The following is an 18,127-nucleotide window of genomic DNA, read 5'->3' as shown; positions in this document are numbered from 1 at the left end:
GTAAGGTTTCCTCTTGATAATATTCGTTTTAAATTAAGTACCTCAAACAATAATAAACATATAAAATATAGTTATGATATAATGTATAATCTTAATATACATATAATGAGCATTCGATTGCCCAGGTGGTGGTCAAGAATAATAAACAACTATTTATTAATAAAATAAGTTTCAGCCCACTTCGCAGGGCTTCATCAGGGCTAAATGAGAACAAGACAAAAACATTATAAAATATAATAAACAATTAGAATTTGAAAAGGAAAAGTGTGAAAAAATATATAAAGAGGAATGTAGTAAACTAAAGGGATATAAATATAAATGAATAGAATACTAATTAGTAATAAGTTGTTTGTAAATACTGTACTTTTTACTAATTATTACTCTATTCATTTGTATTTATATCCCTTTAGTTAACTACGTTCCTCTTCTTTATATATTTTTTCACACTTTTCCTATTTAAATTCTAATTGTTTTAGCATATTTACAATGCTTATGCTTGTATGTTATTCTCATTCAGCTCTTCGAAGTGGATAGAACATTGGTTACATTAATAAGTTTTTTTTTAAAAATGAAGAAATTTTCAATACAAAAACTTTGAAAACAATGGGTGGAACAGTAGGGTGAAATGATGTTCAGTGAACTGATATCCACATAGTTAATCAAAATCACACTCCTATCTCACAGTATAACTCTAGGGAACTAACTCAATAAACTCTTAGATTCATTTAATGTGAATTAATCTAAAGCTTTAATATTACAAAATGAAAAACAAACCTGATGTGGTTTAAGCTTTCTGACGAGATCATAGTCAACACTGACCAGTGGCTTTTTTGTTTCTACATCAAAATCAAGAACGAGTTCTTGCAATACTTCTACATGTTCACTAGCTTTCTTGATCAACTCATTGTACTGTAAAACAAAAATGAAAATTAATCCTTATTGCTCATTTTTTTGTTTTTTCTTATTTCTACTACCTTTATTATTTTGTAAACTTTCCTGAAAACAGTTTTAGTATTAATAGACAATAATCATAAGTCAAATCTTAAGAAATAAAAATTATCATGGATCAAACATAACTAAAAAAATCAGAATCACTTAGACTTATTTATTCTTTAGTTTTACATTTCCCTTTGAGGCTAATGGATTATTACAGATTGAAAAATAAGTTTAATACAATTTTATACTTAGCATAATTGACATACACGTTATACAGGAAGTACTGAATGATTATTCATAATATATGACACTACAACCATAGTGACTATAACTTGTGAGAGATCAAACAATCAACTGAAGGTCACCCAGCCTCACATTACTACATCTAACCTAAGCCAGAGAATCACACTAACAGTAATTATTATTAATCAATAGGCAATATGTATAATGAACAAACATAGTTTGGTGATAGGAACCTTAGCCAAATGTCACCTCAAGTTCCTTGATTTATAACAAAGAATTTGCAGAATGTTTGTCATGAGACTTGTCCACCTCTCTTTAAGAACAAGAAAGGATACATCAACTTCCTGCCAAGGAGGAGTGCATATCAAGAGATGCTTTATTTCAGATTGTACTAGAGTTGGTAGTCATTAACCATGCCTTTGCTCCTTTGTCAACCATGATAGTGACAGATTGTTACCTTGATTTAACAAGGTCTTAAATAACAAAATTGTGTTTTACTTTAGACAGTGTTTACAACAAAGCTACTTATCTTCCGAATAAATTTTAGTGCCACTACAAAGGGCATAATCAGCACTTTAGGAGGACAAGATTCCTTTAAACTTATAAGAGTAGTGTTAAAAAATTGTTTTATATATTTTATCTTATTTAGAAATTTTGTAGATCAGAATCCTTAAACTGAAAAATATAAAAGCCAACCAACTCTCATTTCATTTTAATAAGACACCACCACCACACGCTAACACTCTGGGATTTGAGCCTAAAACCAACATTTGATGGGTTGGTCACAAATGCAAGCTAACTTATACCAACAAATCCAAACAACCCATATACAGACATATAATTATAAGTTTTATGCCATTTCTTAATAAAAGCACTTTATCAGCCACAATACAAAAAAATCGCTAAAAACTTTATGGATGATTTTTCAACTATAAGGTGTAGAGAAACAAACCAAGCATGTATAAAACTCTTGGGAAGTTCTTAAGAGTAACTAAGTTTTCTATCAACGAGTATATAAGAACTAAATGTTTAATTAGGTAGATTCAAGCAGTTAGTTATAAAATATTTAGTCTTACCTATCTATTTAATGTCCATCTTTGATTAAAAATGAATTATTGTTAGTTAGAGACAATAATCGGATAGGGATATAATCTAATAATGTCATCACAGGAATTAACTGCACTGGTACAAAAACGCATAGTTTACTATTTTCAATCATTCTAAGATATAAAATATTTGTAACTTTCATCTTTCCAACTAATAATAAAAAGATCACAAAGCCCAAAATTTTAAATTTTGACATGACTTTTGTCTAATTAAATTGGTGATTTTGTCCATAGTGGATTGGTTGGCACTAGTAGTGTGACAGAGGTCTGCCTAGAGACAACTTTTAATTGTCAAAACTACGATTAAAGTAGTAAGAACCTAGGCCAACCAAGATCCATATGTTAAGACTATGAACCAAGAAAAGAGTGAGAAAGGTAAAACATCCCAAAGATCCTGGCATATATCAGAGAACAGATTACTAAGCTGGTAAGTGGACTAACAAGATATATCTTAAGAGGAATACAGACAATTTAGAAAAAAATAAGACATTACACCTCTGCAACCAATACAAGAACCCCTACCTGCAGAAGCGAGTTGGAATGCTGTTGGAGAAGCTTTTAAATTTTGCAATAGCCTGTTGCCACCCAAAAGAAAAACATCCTTGTTTCTGAGATAAAACAATTTCAATACATCTTTTTGAGAGGTAGTCAACTCAAACATAACACACTCCTCTTTGTTATATGAATGACAACTTAAAAAACTTAAGGAAGAGATGTTGCCTATCTATATACAAGTAGAATATTGCAAGTAAGCAACTCTATGGATTCCATATAAGTTTGGAATGAAAACTATAACACACAGATAGGAACACTTATGGGTATACTAACAGTAGAAAAGAGAATCAACATGGTCAAGAAAAGTACAAAAATAATTAAAAAAACTATTTATTAGTAATATTACTACTTTGGTACCTTTCTTGACCGCCAACCGGACCATCGTCCAAAAAATACATACGGCCAACTATTAGTTTGCCAAAAAAATTTCATCCATTAGTATAAAAAACAGCATTCTAGCAAGCGATCAAATATTCTGACCAAAAACAAAATACCAAGTGATATGCACAAACTGGTATCCTTCAAACAATGTTACAGACTGAATCAAACTTTACCAAATCCTGCTTTTCTTGTATCCTTTTTTTTCTTTCTTCTTCTTCCTTTAAAGCTTCTTTAGTGGATTTTTCCAAACTTTCCTCCTTTAAAACTTTTCTGATGTTTTTCCTACCTTTTCCGTCTGCTGACTATAATAAATAAAAAAATGAATTAAAAAATAAATTAATACAAATAAACAAATACAAATAATTAAAAGTATTAAATTTTGTTACCTTACTAGGGGTAGGTTCTCCATCACTATCACTTGAATCAGAATGTCTCTGTATGCGTTTCCTTTTTTTCCTAATAAAAAAATTAAGAGGTAAAAAATTATCCAATTTCCAATATGGGCTGTCCCAATGAAAAAAAAAATTACATTAACACAAACACAATGTGTCTTATAAGTGTGTAGCAATACTTGAGGTGCTTAAATTAGACCTTTTTAACACAATGATCTCTAAGCAAGAGGAGAAAAAGAAATAAAAAAATGTAAAATAAAATATTTCATATGAGTATATTAATAAAATTCTTTAAAAAATAAACAAATAAAAAAATATTTTATGAAAAAAATACCAGTATAGATTCTTCTTCATAAAAAAATAATGAAATTTTCAATTGACTTAAAATAATAAAAAGCTCAATAACGCTGGTGATGAAATAACAATTATTATAAAGAAGTTCTTTTTTATAGCATTTAACCCCATGGTATTCATAATAAACTTGTTTTTCATAAAAGCGTTTTTTTTTCCAATTTGATTTTTTTAAAGAATATTATTTGTTGTACAAAAACAAAAAAATATTTTACATGAAAAAGTTTATTTTAGTAATTTGTAATTATTAAGGAAAAAAACACTGATATTTTGAAGCAGGTAATTTATTAGAAAACTGAAGATGGATTTCAGGCCTAAACTTAATTATTATGAAAGATTTTCTAAATGTGGAAAAAATCAGGAGGTGGCTGATAACAAAAATTGCAAATATTTCATATTTTACAAAAAACAAAACTTAGTATCATTTAGTCCAGTGGTTCACAACCCACAGAAGTTTGTGGACAACTTAGTCAGAAATTAAACCAAGCACAACCCTCACTGTTTTTCTTTTAGTTTCCCCAACAAAGGTGTACTGCGACGACAGAGGACTATTGTATGCCGTCCTTTCTCTGTTTTTAAGCAGGCCAGATTCCTTTCCGAATCTGGGTATCATGTAAGGATCAACTGTCTCGTAAAGTTTAAGATCGAAGATACGATCTTTCTCAAAAGTAAGGAATTGTATCCTGGCCAATGCATCACATGTATAAATGATGTGCTACAAAGTCTCATCATCCTTTCTGCAGAACCTGCAGATTGGTGACTATTGTCAGCCTCATTTTATAGAGATGCTTGTTCAGCTGACAGAGTCCTATACATAGTCTTGCCACTCATCATATAGTGCTCCTGTCCATATTAAGAAGTGTATTACTTCTTTTTGGACAGGAGCCCTTTAGGAACATCTTTAACTGCTTTAGTTCTGGTGTTCCTCCAAAATAACCCAGCCTTGCCCTAAGCAATCGTTTTGATATGCCTTTTCACATAACTGGGACTAACCCACATATGGGGTAAGAGCAAACCCTCACTCACCCCCACACAGGACCCTCTTTGAAAACATTTGAAAATTAGGTTAAAAGTACATTTAGACATCTTTATTGTGCATTTACCTGTTATAATCTTCACCATTTTGACCGCAGGTGAAAAAACATTCCTCCTCCTCCCGTACCTTAGAAAAAATGATCCAGGAAGAGGATCGGTGTTGACAATGCATTATTGCCATGGTGGTTTGGGAGCACATCAAGGGAGGTCACTTCTCTAGTTTGTGTTCAGAGTAGTGTACTATGTGCTACAATGAAGAGTTACTTAACTCAAGTAGTTTTTTTAGTTATTGCTTCCCATTAAGCAAAAAATTTTACTTGCTTAAAAAATATATAACACAAATTTTTTTTCTTCTGTAGAGAATTGGACTATAGTCCATAGGAACTTTTTAGGTCTACTTTAGCCACCTTAAATATTGCTTATAACTAAAGGGAAACCCAATAAATTTAATAATGATCATTATACCACTGACTGTAAATAGGAAATGAAAAGAAGAGAAACTCACTATTGAAACATTTAAAAATTTTGAGCAAAAACTGTAAGAAATAAACTTAAAAATGCATTATATTACACACTGAACCTAATTTAACCAAAAGCCTACAAATTAACTCAGATTTAAAAAAAAAAAAGTTACACTTGAGTTAAATAAAATAAACACTACTTATTCTTAATAACTTACTTGTCAGCGGGTTTTAATTCTGACTCTGATTCTTCATCACTTTCTTCATTTTCTTTTGCAGAATCAGAATCAGAATCGCTCAACTTTTCATCAGAATCACTGAACAAACTTTTCCTGGGCTTCTTGTTATTTTTCTTTGGAGTTCTTAAAAAAAAAAAGAAGTAATAATAATGAATGAATTTGTGGAAGCATCATTATTACTGAACAAGTTTTAAACAGTGTGTTGAGAAAATGAAAATTTAAATGGGTGTTAGTTGTAACTTTACTGGGTTTAAATGTCTAAAAACAATAATTTAAAGTAGCTTAATTTCAAAAGTATACATAATAATAAAAAAAAATGTTTTAATTAACTGGGAATGAACTGAATCGAATCCTTAAATAATAATCAGAGAAAACAATTTAAATTATTATTCGAATGATCATCATCCAATAAGTGCGAGCTGGAATTCCACAATAATGCTTAGGATAACTTGTTTCAAAATCAAATTTAGATAATAATTGTCCTTTCATCATGAACTTCAAGGGTGCGAAATTACAGCAACAACTCCAATCCTCCTTTTAGTGTAGAGTGAAGAGGATGAGGGTCATTTAAAATCTTATGAACCTTACTCTTGTTTTATTATATAAAAAAAATTCCTTTGAATCAAACAGAAGAAAACCTTAGTACACACACATCTTATTATAATAGACATAACATTGGAAAGTACATTACCAAAAGTTCCAAGCAACATTTTACATACATTTCATAATGAAACTTTAATAATAGGATGCACATTGTTATCTTGTAATTTTCTAATAAACAGAAAAAAAATAATACTAAGTGTTTTATTGGTAGCAGCCTACAACTACTTTCAAGTAAAACTTCTAGGAGGTGCGCCAGAGCATAAATATAATATTAAACATAATTAACTCATTATTTGATCTGTTTTAATAGTATTCTTGAGTTTCATTTTTCCAAAAGTGTAATTCCTTTATATCTTTTTTTATAATGTTTCTTGCCTAATAGAAATAAGGTTTTATAAATAATTATAAAATTTCTTAACCTCCAGTTTTACATTATACTAATTTTTTTTTTTAATATTTTGATTTCAATGTCTCAAATCTACACTTTGTAACCTCTTAAAACCAATCCCATGAAATAAGAAGCCTATTTATTACCTCTTAAGTTTTTTCCTACAATCTGCTATGTCTGAAATATTTCACTATGTGTCATTTGATCCACATTTTTGTATTTATTCTGACATTTCTCCAGGCAGAGTTTAAGGTTTACCTGGATAGGGCTGTTAACTTTGAAGTTTATCACACTTATGATGCGCCAGCCTTGTCTATTCCTGTCACACCACATGACACACTATCCTTATGGTGCTTGTTAGCATAAGCAGTTGAAGGGCTAAAGCTTGTCTCTTACAAGTAGTGGCTCTCAATTGTCTCTTAACACCCAGAAACATCATAAGCTAAAACTCAGGTATCAAAATCAATCCAAAATGGATTTATACTTTGGAGGAGGAAAGAAGTAAACACACATAAGTCGAACAGATAATTCTGAACACTATTTTAAAACTAATAACTGAGTAATTTCCCTAAACTTCCTTTGGGCCTTTCCTCTATCTCTAATACCTCCACAGCCTTCTCACTTCCACTAGTATATATGTAGAACTAGCTACCCCATTCAAATGTAGGTGAATACCCCAGGCAGATACCCAATACTACCAAAAGGCAGATACCCTGTCCTGTGTATAGATTTAAGAATATTACCCTTAAAACTTGTTTTCTCCTACACTACTGCAGGCAAATTCTCTACACATTGCAGATACCATTCTTCAAAGATTTTAGGCGTACACTTTCAAAACCAATCGTTTTGACGTAACAAATCGTAGGTGGTTTGTAGATTGATTCAGCACTAAGTCTGATCCTCCAGTCATATCACCTCCTATCTTACAAACCTAACCTTATTGAATAAGCATTGTCCAAGACCTAATATTAGTGCCCAACAACTGCGGGGACTGAATAAATACGTCAACACATATATGGATACAAAGGACACTCTTTCTATTCTAGGATAGATGTACATTCTACAGACATTAGAATGTTAAGACGTTATCAGCGGTAACTGAGGGGTCATTACTCTCACTTACATGACCAATTAGAGCTCTAGAAAATTCAAAACTCTTGAGTCTTATAAGGTGCCTTCCAAACTGGTAATAGTCCACAGAGTCTCTTCTAAATTATAAAAATTTAAAACTAAAATTGATATGTTCATTGTTGATCGCAGATTTAATGTAAGGAAAAGATGGTCGGGTTTGAAATCAGTAAAGTAATAACAATGACAAATAAGCAAAACTTATTTTATTTGTGCCGATGTTTTGGCCTAAATTGTTCAATGAAATGTAATTCTCCAAATATTTAAATAAAATTTTAGTTTACGCAATTATGCACAGTAAGTTGAAATTCGTTATTTTACCTCGGGAAACACTAAAATGCAAATTTTTATAGAAAATAAAAGTTGTGTAATGCATGCACCACACCAGATTGCTTTGACAAATGTTTGACAAACTGAAATACAGCTTAAGATGCTAAGTAACTGTTAAAATTGGATATTATGTGGATATTAAGGAAAAATGTTTGGTCTGTTTTCTTTAAACAACTAAATTATTTTAAGTAAATCATAATTAAATTTAAAATCAATTGAATACAAAGATAAAATGTTGAAATATTTATTATTTGTAAATAGTACTAACTTATGTACAGGTTCTTTAACATCCTCTTCTTCTCTTTCCACTTCCCTGAAAGAAAAATAATAAGTAGAATTAATATAAAATAAGAATTTAAATTTTTTTTGGAGATATTATTAAAACTAAAATAAACATCAATAAATAAGATTTATGAAAGAATGTAAATTATCCTAAACAAAACTATATTTCATAAAATTAAGATCGATTTTCAAGAAGCAAGATTTTCTAAAACCCTATTGCTAATAGAGAAATAAGAATGTTTACTGTAATATATTAATTCTTAAAAGTATAATATTAATACCAATACCGATACTATAATACTAAACAATAATCCATCACTGTCAGTGTGGCTTCTTAAAAATATTCATAATTTCAATCATTATATGTTAATTTTGGAAGATAGTTGGACTGTATGAAGTAGATTGGAGGAAGATAGTCAAGGTGGTGGTCAACAAAGGTATCAAAATAGTAAAAGAAAACTATTTATTGTTAACCAATGTTTCGCCCCATTTTGTAGGGCTTCATCAGGGCTGATGAGAATGACGTTCTGTTAACAACTGAGTTGGCAACACATCATTCTTATCAGACCAGCAAAGTGGGGCGAAACGTTGGTTAACAATAAATAGTTTTCTTTTACTATTTTGATACCTTTATTGACCGCCACCCGGACTATCTTCCTCTAACCAGTATATGCTAGACTTAAAAACCGCCTTTTTATTTTTAAGATTCATAAAGCTTTAAGTGTTTTAGGCAATTGCCTAGATAACAATCATTAAAAAAAAAAAAAGAAGGAAAAAACAATTTTTTTCTTCTTCCAAATAATGAGAAATAAAAATTAGTGAATATGTTTTGGCAAATATCATGAGAACTACAATGAACGAAGATAACCATTAGAAACTACAATATGATAAATTTACCTAGCTTCAATTTCAAGACCTGATTGACATCACTACATCTGAAAGTCGCTGAAATATGTGCCATATCTTCATCGAATAAAATTATAGGATGTTGACTTTCAATCATTTGAGAAAAAAATTTGGTTATTGAAAAACTGTAGCCCAGAAACTATTAGGCATACAGATGTCCAATAGCACTCGAATTGAAGCTAGATAAATGTATCATAAACTAGTAACAAATGATTATCATTTTTCATTGCAGTTCCATGATGTGTGCTAAATTAAATTCACCAAATGATGATTTTTATTAGGAAAAAAAAAAACCTAGGTTTTGACAACTCTTTCTCATGGAATTTCAGATGTACTCATGCCAATTAGTCCTCAAAATTGAAGCTAGATAAATGTATCATCGATTACTTTCTAATGATTATGTTTACTCATAACAGTTCTCATGGATTTCTGTATCTCCTTATTTGGACAAAAAGATTGGTCCTAAAAATCTGTACCTCAAGAAACATAGACCCTAAGAGCTATATCAAGGGGCTCACATTTTAGCAAATTTTTACAACTAAAAACTAGGTTTAGTCAATTTTTGTTAAAAAGTAGATACCTTAAAAGATATCGAGCACCAAGTAAAAATTCAGCTTTAATGCTCCTAAATTTTAAAATGAAAATTCAAGGCTTTTCAGTTTTTCGACAATCATTATTTATCACAATTTTTAAAACTAATATAATTTTTTTCAACACGAAATTTGCTGTAATTGTTACTGCAAGTTTTTATGATCTTTGAAAAAACAAATCAAGATAGCGGCCAAAAAAAAGTATTTTGTAGATTTTTCTATTCTTTTATGAAGTATAAAATATACCAGCAATGAACAAAGATATTCAAATCCTGTTTTTGTGGGAATTAGTTCCACAAAAAAATCTATATATCCTCTACGGTATCGATATTTCCCATACCAGAATCGATATTTTTCATTCAATACTTTAATAGTATTGAAATTTTTCATTCGATACACTAGGGCCCTGTTTCATAATAAAGAAAAAACTAATACTATTAGCCGTGTCAATTTAACTTAATACAATTACACTGGCTTGTACAATAGTAACTTGTACTTTATTACTTTTTTTTTTCCGGCCAAGACTCCCATTGGAGTCCTATACTGTCTAACCATGGTTGGGGGTCAAAGTTCTTCATTTTGTGGGACCGCCACTCAATGAAAAAAGTCAACGTCCCGGGCCGGATTCGAACTGGCACTGCCAATAGACATCAAATTGGTAAGACTGTGTCTTAACCACTGAGCTATGGGCGGCGGCCCTACTTTATTACTTTTGAACACATATAATATCACTAATAGTCGTTTCTATTATGAAAAAAATAAGTATTAGTGTTATTACCACACTAGTTTCTACACTTATATTTTGAACCAATACTATTAGCTTTCATTATGAAACAGGTCTCTGGAGTATCGATATTGTCTTCCTAAATCATTGGGAGTATCATTTTCGACATTATGTACAGCACTACCTCTATTTTATGAATTTCTTTTCTTTTATATTTGTCACTTAAAAGTATCATATTGGAAGAAATATTTATAAAGAACTTTTTAACCGACATTATCGGAAAACTGATACTTTCCTTTCAATGATATCGGATATAGATAGTTTAGACATATCACAATGTTCTTAACAAGAGACTTTGTTGGACAAAATGAGGATAAGAATGGCGAATTTATCACAATTGGCATGCAGCGATTCTTTAAAGGATTAACATTTCTTTTTTTAATATACGGATCAAGTCCGCCATTGAGGACCGATGTAATCATAGAGCACGATATGAAGATTCTTTTCTCAAGGCTGCTGACAAATAAATATTGGGAATCAAACCCACAACGATCTGAACAATATACTCTGGTATTCTAGTCTCAATGTCTTTAGCTGTTCAACTCAATATCCTCCACATTTATTTTATTTCCAACTTCTCTAAACATCTTTTTGATGAATCAGAGGTTCATTAGAAAATTGTATTGTCATTTATATACTTGTCTTTCTTGTCGTTACTTTTTCAGGATAATAATCATAAAATATTGAATAATTTTTAGATTAAATGTCGAAAAAGTTGTTTTTTACTGAAATAAAAAACTAATTATTTAAACAAATAAAAATTAAAAATGTGTGATTTTGTTGCCTGTTTATTTAAACATAATTAAAATTGATATACATATATATATATATATATATATATATATAGTAATCTTTTAACCTAGAAAGGTTCAAATTTTTCAATCTATTCCACTGTAATTTGGAATACACTCACTTCTAAAATCGTTCATGCCTTTTAGTCCAATAAAAATAGCTTTAAATTGGGCTGTACCTAGAAGGGTTCTTATGTAAAAATATTTCTAAGATACTATGGCAAAAAGTTTATAGTTTCCAGCAAGGGGGTGTGTAGCCCTTAATATATATACATAATTATAATATCATTATAAACTGATCAATACATAAAACGTTTTAACTAGCTTCAATTTGAGCCCTAATAAAGGTCTTTGTTTTCAATAATTCTTGAGATAGTTTTTCTAAATCGAATAATGCTTTCTCCAAAAAACAAGAAAAAATAATTTTGTGAACTTATTTTGGCAAACATCATAAAAATTACATTTCTCATGAAAATAATCAAAATAAACTACTTTATGGTGTTTTAACAAGCTTCAAATTGAGCCCTAATAGAACTCTAAATGTTCAATATATTCCTAGACACAGCTTTTCTAACTACAATATTTTTACTAAACAGCAAGAACAATAAACACTATGAATCCATTTTGGCATCATGAAAACTGCTACTCTACAGAGATATTCATTGTAAACTACTTTATGGTCTATTTAACTAGCTTTAATGAGCTTTGAGTCATAATAATATATCTCTAAGTTAAAGACTTCTTGGGATATCGAATGCTTTCCAAGATATAACAAATTTTCAATGTATGCAGTAAAATACCAAAATTGTGTTATAATGTTTATAAGCTATGCTGTTGAAGTAAAAATACCTAAGATTAATAATATAATACCAAATAATGTGATAATTCATTAACAACCAACTTGTTTGAAAACCTATATCCCGGAAAATATACAACTTAAAGGGTTTTATTAGGGTGCAATCTGAAGCTAATTAAATGTACCATAAAGAATAAAGAAGAATTTTCCTAATGGAGGTAAAAAAAGGTTTAAGAAAATATATACATACTTATGTACATGTATATATATGCATACGTATTACTAATGAATTAATTGATTATTTTAGGTTCTTTTATTTATTTTTTTACACTTCTTTTATTTCTAATTTTTCACTAAAATAGACTAACCAGAATTATCACTTTAAGCCATTAATTTTAGTTTTACCATTTTCTCAAAAACGGTTCTTCATTAAACTTGTTTTATCAATGTAAAATAAGATGATCTTAAATGCAAAATGTTTAAAAAAATTATTCTACAGCCCCTTTAATTTTGATTATTTGAAATAATTAACCAACTCTTGTAGTTAGCAGTAATAAACAATGAATAAATACAAAATATGAAAGAATTTCATAATTGAATAAAGGAAAAATTAAATGTTTTATGTTTCAATGGTAGTTATAACAATAGTCAGATTTTAAATTCACTTACCTATATATAAAATATATAGTAGGGGACATATTATGATCATGAATAATAAATAAAATTGCTACTTAGGATATTACAATGATTATTTTCTTTTTGAAGTAGGATAATAAGTTAAGGTTGTGTGATGCACACAACACATTTTTTAATGAAAACTTTTAAGCTTCTTTTTGGAGCAGGTGAAAAATTTTAGATTTCTTAGGTAATCATTCCTGGTAACTGTAAGGCCAAATATTTACTTGAGTAGATTTACTAAACGAGAATAATGGTGGAGAAGGAGAGAGGAACAATCCCACACCATATGAACGAACACTGACATGTGATGATAGCTGAAATGAGCCTAAATATTTATTCTACCTACAATGGTGAACTGAAAATTGACCGTCATTAGTTTTTAACATATATTTATTTTAATAATAGAAAAAAAGAATAGAAAGAAATGGTGACAAATAAAACTGTATCAAAATCGATTAAGTTTTATGCTTTGCTCTCAAAAACAATTTATAAAAAACAGACAAAAACTTTGTTTGAAGTATTTCACCAGAGGATTTTTAATTTATATGGAATAGTGTCGGGGCTATAACTGGGAGACAAAATGCATTTTGAATCTATGGTTGTTTGCTAAATTTATCATTTTACTTTAATATTAAATAAATTCACTGAGTGTTATAGAATTGTTTATTGAAGTAATTATAAATATTATTTAAGTTTATAACTACAATAGAACCCAGTTTATCGTATTGAAAGAGAGACATCATTGGTTAATCCGTAGTGTATAAATGAATGAAACTACAATTTCAATCTAACTCTTATTATCAGGTAAAGATGAAAATTCAATAAGAACTTAACATATAGGTGGGTGATTTGCAAATTAATATATGATGTAGTTAAATTTATCAGACCAATTTCCAATGATTAAAAAAAAAAATGTATAAATACCAAATTTGATTTAGGTGAACAAACAGTCCTGAAGTTTATAATAGTCATTTTTCTCGAAATCATTATTTTGTTTTGAAATTTGAATGAGGGTAGACACTTCTCCTCAAGCATCTTTTTTTTTTTAATAATGGTAAAATTTATCCTTGGGGGTCCACAATACAGAACAATTGTGGTAATACCCCAGGAGGATAAGGCAATCTTTCGGAGATAATTCTATTTGACTTAAAAAATAAAAGGTTAAAAAATGTTAATAAACAAGTAAAAGAGTAAATGACTTAGCAGGAAATAGATGAATAAAGCGCCAACTGCAGAGGATTGACAGAAGAGGGGACAGTCGACTCATAGGTGCGAGGTGACAAAGCCTGTATTTATGATCAATGCTCACATTGTACTGACAACATTCAGATCAAAGTGTTCAGGGTGTTGCAGGCCACCTCATACTCATTTCAGCAAAATGGGTGTTTAGGGGTGCTCATTTGGTAAGTTAGATTAGATGAGCCTCAGGAGAACAAGAATATCACCCCTCCATTAATATTTTTTAACCATTTCTCAAATATGATAAAGCTGATACTAAGAATAATATATTACTAATAAAGTAATGGAATGACTTATCAAAGAAGAAAATACATACCTCCTCTTTGCATATATTAGACATGAAACCAATCTGTCATGAATATCTTCAATTTATTTTAACTACATTGAAAAAAAAAATTACAGAGGGGTATTTTCTTTAAAGAATCTAATAAAATAAATGTAATAGAAAAACAAATAACCTTGGTTGGTTGGAAAATTGGATAAGAAAAATACCATCTTATAAACAGGCCCAATTAATATTTTTTATCCATAATCTCTAGAGTGACAACTTTATAGACACATAATTACTTTTGGTAATCAATTAAATCAAAATCATACTAAAAAAATTACTAACTTAGGAACGATTTCCGATACAAAGTCACTAATGCTTAGTATTACATTACTAAATAACAATTAACATGATTAAGCAAAATAAAAATTAGACGGACAAACTTCTACATATATAAACTTCCAAACTCTATTTTATTTAACTGAATACGAATTTGGTTAGTGGGTATAAATATACTAAAACAAGAAACATACCCAAAACAAGACTGATGTGAATTGTAGAAAATTCAAGATTTAAATTGCTCATAGATTTCTTAGTTTTAATTTTAGGACATATGTTAATAACTATTCAACAGAAATTAAAATATTTTATAATAAATGGGACTTAAAATTATGTAAGCTGCAAATGAAGGAAACCAGAAGACATTGTCTTATCATCAAATATTTATCTGTAACTTGAACTATGTGGAACTTGAAATGATTGCTCATTCCCTTCCCTTAAGTTTGAGTAACCAAAAATTGTTTACACTATTGGTAACAGTTACTAAGTGTCACTCTAAAATGGTAGGTAGGTACATGATCTTTAGCCTCATGAAAGATGTAAAAGTAGCAGTGTGTAGTCAAAGTTGAAATGGCCACTTTTCCAGGATCAATAAATATATTATTACTTCATTATTATAACATCCGGTAAATCCCAATACCAGAAACATATTGAGAAATATTTAGTTTGAATGTTATAAATTCAAAATTTAGTATAGAAATAGTAGAAAGAAAAAAACTAACAAAGAATAATACCTACAAAAGAATGACAAGCCATACTGAGGAAAAGGCTAACCTTGGAATGTAAAGTTTCTCAGCACTAATTAAAATATAGTTTCCAACCAATGAAAACAAATCACTAATTAATAATTACAGTATATTCAGAACTAAATGATCAGAGGAGTTCAAACTAAGTTTTGAAAGCATCAAAAGGAGAAAACCCAGAAATGCAAATGGTTGCAAAATTAAAATAATGATAATAGGAAACAGAATTGCAATATACATGATATTCTATTACGGTTGCTAAACTAGATACTTGGATTAATCTTATGAAATAAAACCTAAAGAAACAAACATAAAATACACAGTTAAAACATAAAACATTTATTGGACAAAGGGTAGGCAAATAACATTACCCATTCCTTAAATATTCATGAAAGGAAAAAATGATTATAAAAACAAACTCTTCATTTCTTTCAATTTCTAGGCAACTTCATAAATAGTCATTAATATATATATTTTTTTGTTTTCAAAAAATTTACAAAATTAATAGGTAAACATTAGGAATTATCTATCTCCAAGGAAGTTACCAGAGAGTAATTAACCTGAAAAATTGATTAATACATTTAAAACTGGCTTAAAATTTTAATCTTAAAGATAAAGGAATTCAAGACAATTAAGATTGAACATTAAGTAGGGGAGGGTTCCCTATTTAAAATAGTACAAGAAAACAGTATTTTTTAAACAGGATAAAACTTACGAATCCGAAGATTGTATCCTTTTCTTCATTTTATGTTTCTCCCACTTCTCTTCAGCTTCACTAGAACCAGTATCTGTAAGTTTTTCGTCAAGCAATCTGTCTCGCTTCCTCCTTCCTCTTTTTTTCTTATTTTCTGACTGCAAGGCAACAAAACAAAAATGGATTATAGATGTCCAAAGGGGAGCGACCATTATAACATGCTTAAGGAGGAAATCATGCTCAAGTGGTGATTTAAATAAATACAAACAATTAACTAACACAAACTAAAATAAATACAAAGTTGACAACCGAGTGTAAGGTTTTCTAGAGAACGCCGCCAAAAGATGGCTGCCGATGGCGGTCTCTCGCCCATATTTTTTCTAATAAATGATTAACTCACTTCTTTTTAACGATTCTCAAACGCAAAAAACGAGAAGAAAGCTCAAAACACATCTTTAAAAAAGAATAATTGGGAATATGCAAAAAAAATCTTAGTTAGTATGCATGGATAAAAATATTTTTAATGGGAGGGGAGGGGAAAAAAAACAAATGTAACCTTCCAGGAGTGTTATACGATAACAGAAAAAAAACCTAGCCTTGCATTCCCGCGAAAATTATTAATATAATGAAGAACTTACCTAATTGATTTAGTACACTACTATCGCTCTTCGTCGATCAATAGCTAACTGTCACGGCCTTATAGTGCAAACTAAATTCAATACTACAATACAATTCCTTAAATACGGTAAAACGAATCTGATCGTTTTCCATGACGTCCTACTACAAAATTTAATGAACAAAATAAATTATTTACGACAATTTAAAAATTTTACTCCAAAACAGTTAAATCGATAACAACAACAATCAATAATAAATGGAACCCGTTATTTTCTTAATTAATGATACTTGATATGAAACATCAAATAAAACAGGGGATTAATCATATATACTAACTCAGATATATCTAAATACATACATTATAAATCAGTCAAGATACCCATAATAAAAGTACCTAAATACGAAATAATAAATTAATCATCATATTACTGCAGCAAAGATATTTTTGAAAATATCAATTTAAGGTATTAACAACTGAGACATTGAGTCTTAAACATGATAAAAGAAAAACTATTAATGTTAATTCTTCAGTATACCTATACCTACCCAACTACAGAAAAATCAGGAATTTAACTGAATTGTTTTGATACCAGGGTGGATTTGATTTTGTCCACTATGATCAAAATGGACAACTTAGCCCATCCCTGACAAAATTAATAAATATTAATTATCAGGAAAAATATAAAAATAGTGTTTTTTCATTCTTCCTTTTTCTAAAAAAAAAGTTTATAGATTTGAGTTACCCAAGCATATAATTCCTAACAACATAAAAACATGAAATATGAAATTTGTTATTGTTATATTAAATTGCTATGAAATATGACTTCTTTTTTTAAAATTTTGTCTGGATAATTAATAGTTATTGATTAAGTCTGGCATAGATAAAACAATCCATATTGTCCATAGTGGATACAATCTAATCCACCCAGACAGGAGACATCGAACCCATGGAGCAGTTCCCTACATTGTGATATTAAATTTCAAAGTTCATCTTTGAATGAAACATTTTATTGGAAAAATATTAGCAACTAAAAATGCAAAAGCATCAGTCCCAAAATTGATAAACATAAAATCAAAAATGTTTTCCTTGTTACAAATACCCTATATCCTTTTCCACCACAGACTTTACTAATCGGACAATGGCCACATCATATCCAATAGGTTTTAGATCTCTTTTTACGCTGATTAAAAGTTTGTGAAAAGCAGCACCACTCTTGCTGAATGACATTTTTTTTTTTTTTTGCCAAGACT

The 18,127-nt window shown here is 29.5% G+C and overlaps 1 protein-coding gene across 2 annotated transcripts in view; it reads right to left on the bottom strand.

Annotated features, from left to right (window-relative positions):
- LOC106685227 (transcriptional regulator ATRX homolog) overlaps positions 1 to 18,127 on the bottom strand; it is a 51,797-nt gene that overhangs the window by 19,918 nt on the left and 13,752 nt on the right. For both annotated transcript variants that reach the window (XM_014427787.2, XM_014427788.2), the window contains exons 7-12: positions 16,280 to 16,416; positions 8,417 to 8,461; positions 5,679 to 5,822; positions 3,608 to 3,677; positions 3,395 to 3,523; positions 775 to 909 (exon numbers count right to left, since the gene is read on the bottom strand). In XM_014427787.2, the coding sequence (XP_014283273.1) occupies positions 775 to 909; positions 3,395 to 3,523; positions 3,608 to 3,677; positions 5,679 to 5,822; positions 8,417 to 8,461; positions 16,280 to 16,416 (660 nt within the window). The remainder of the gene's footprint in view (positions 1 to 774; positions 910 to 3,394; positions 3,524 to 3,607; positions 3,678 to 5,678; positions 5,823 to 8,416; positions 8,462 to 16,279; positions 16,417 to 18,127) is intronic.

This window comes from Halyomorpha halys, unplaced genomic scaffold, assembly GCF_000696795.3.
Source record: "Halyomorpha halys isolate HHAL.00 unplaced genomic scaffold, Hhal_1.1 Scaffold672.1, whole genome shotgun sequence".
In the NCBI taxonomy this organism is placed as follows: Eukaryota; Metazoa; Arthropoda; class Insecta; order Hemiptera; family Pentatomidae; genus Halyomorpha; species Halyomorpha halys.
The sequence above is the reverse complement of the archived record's forward strand: the minus strand, read 5'-3'. Positions and strand labels throughout refer to the sequence as shown.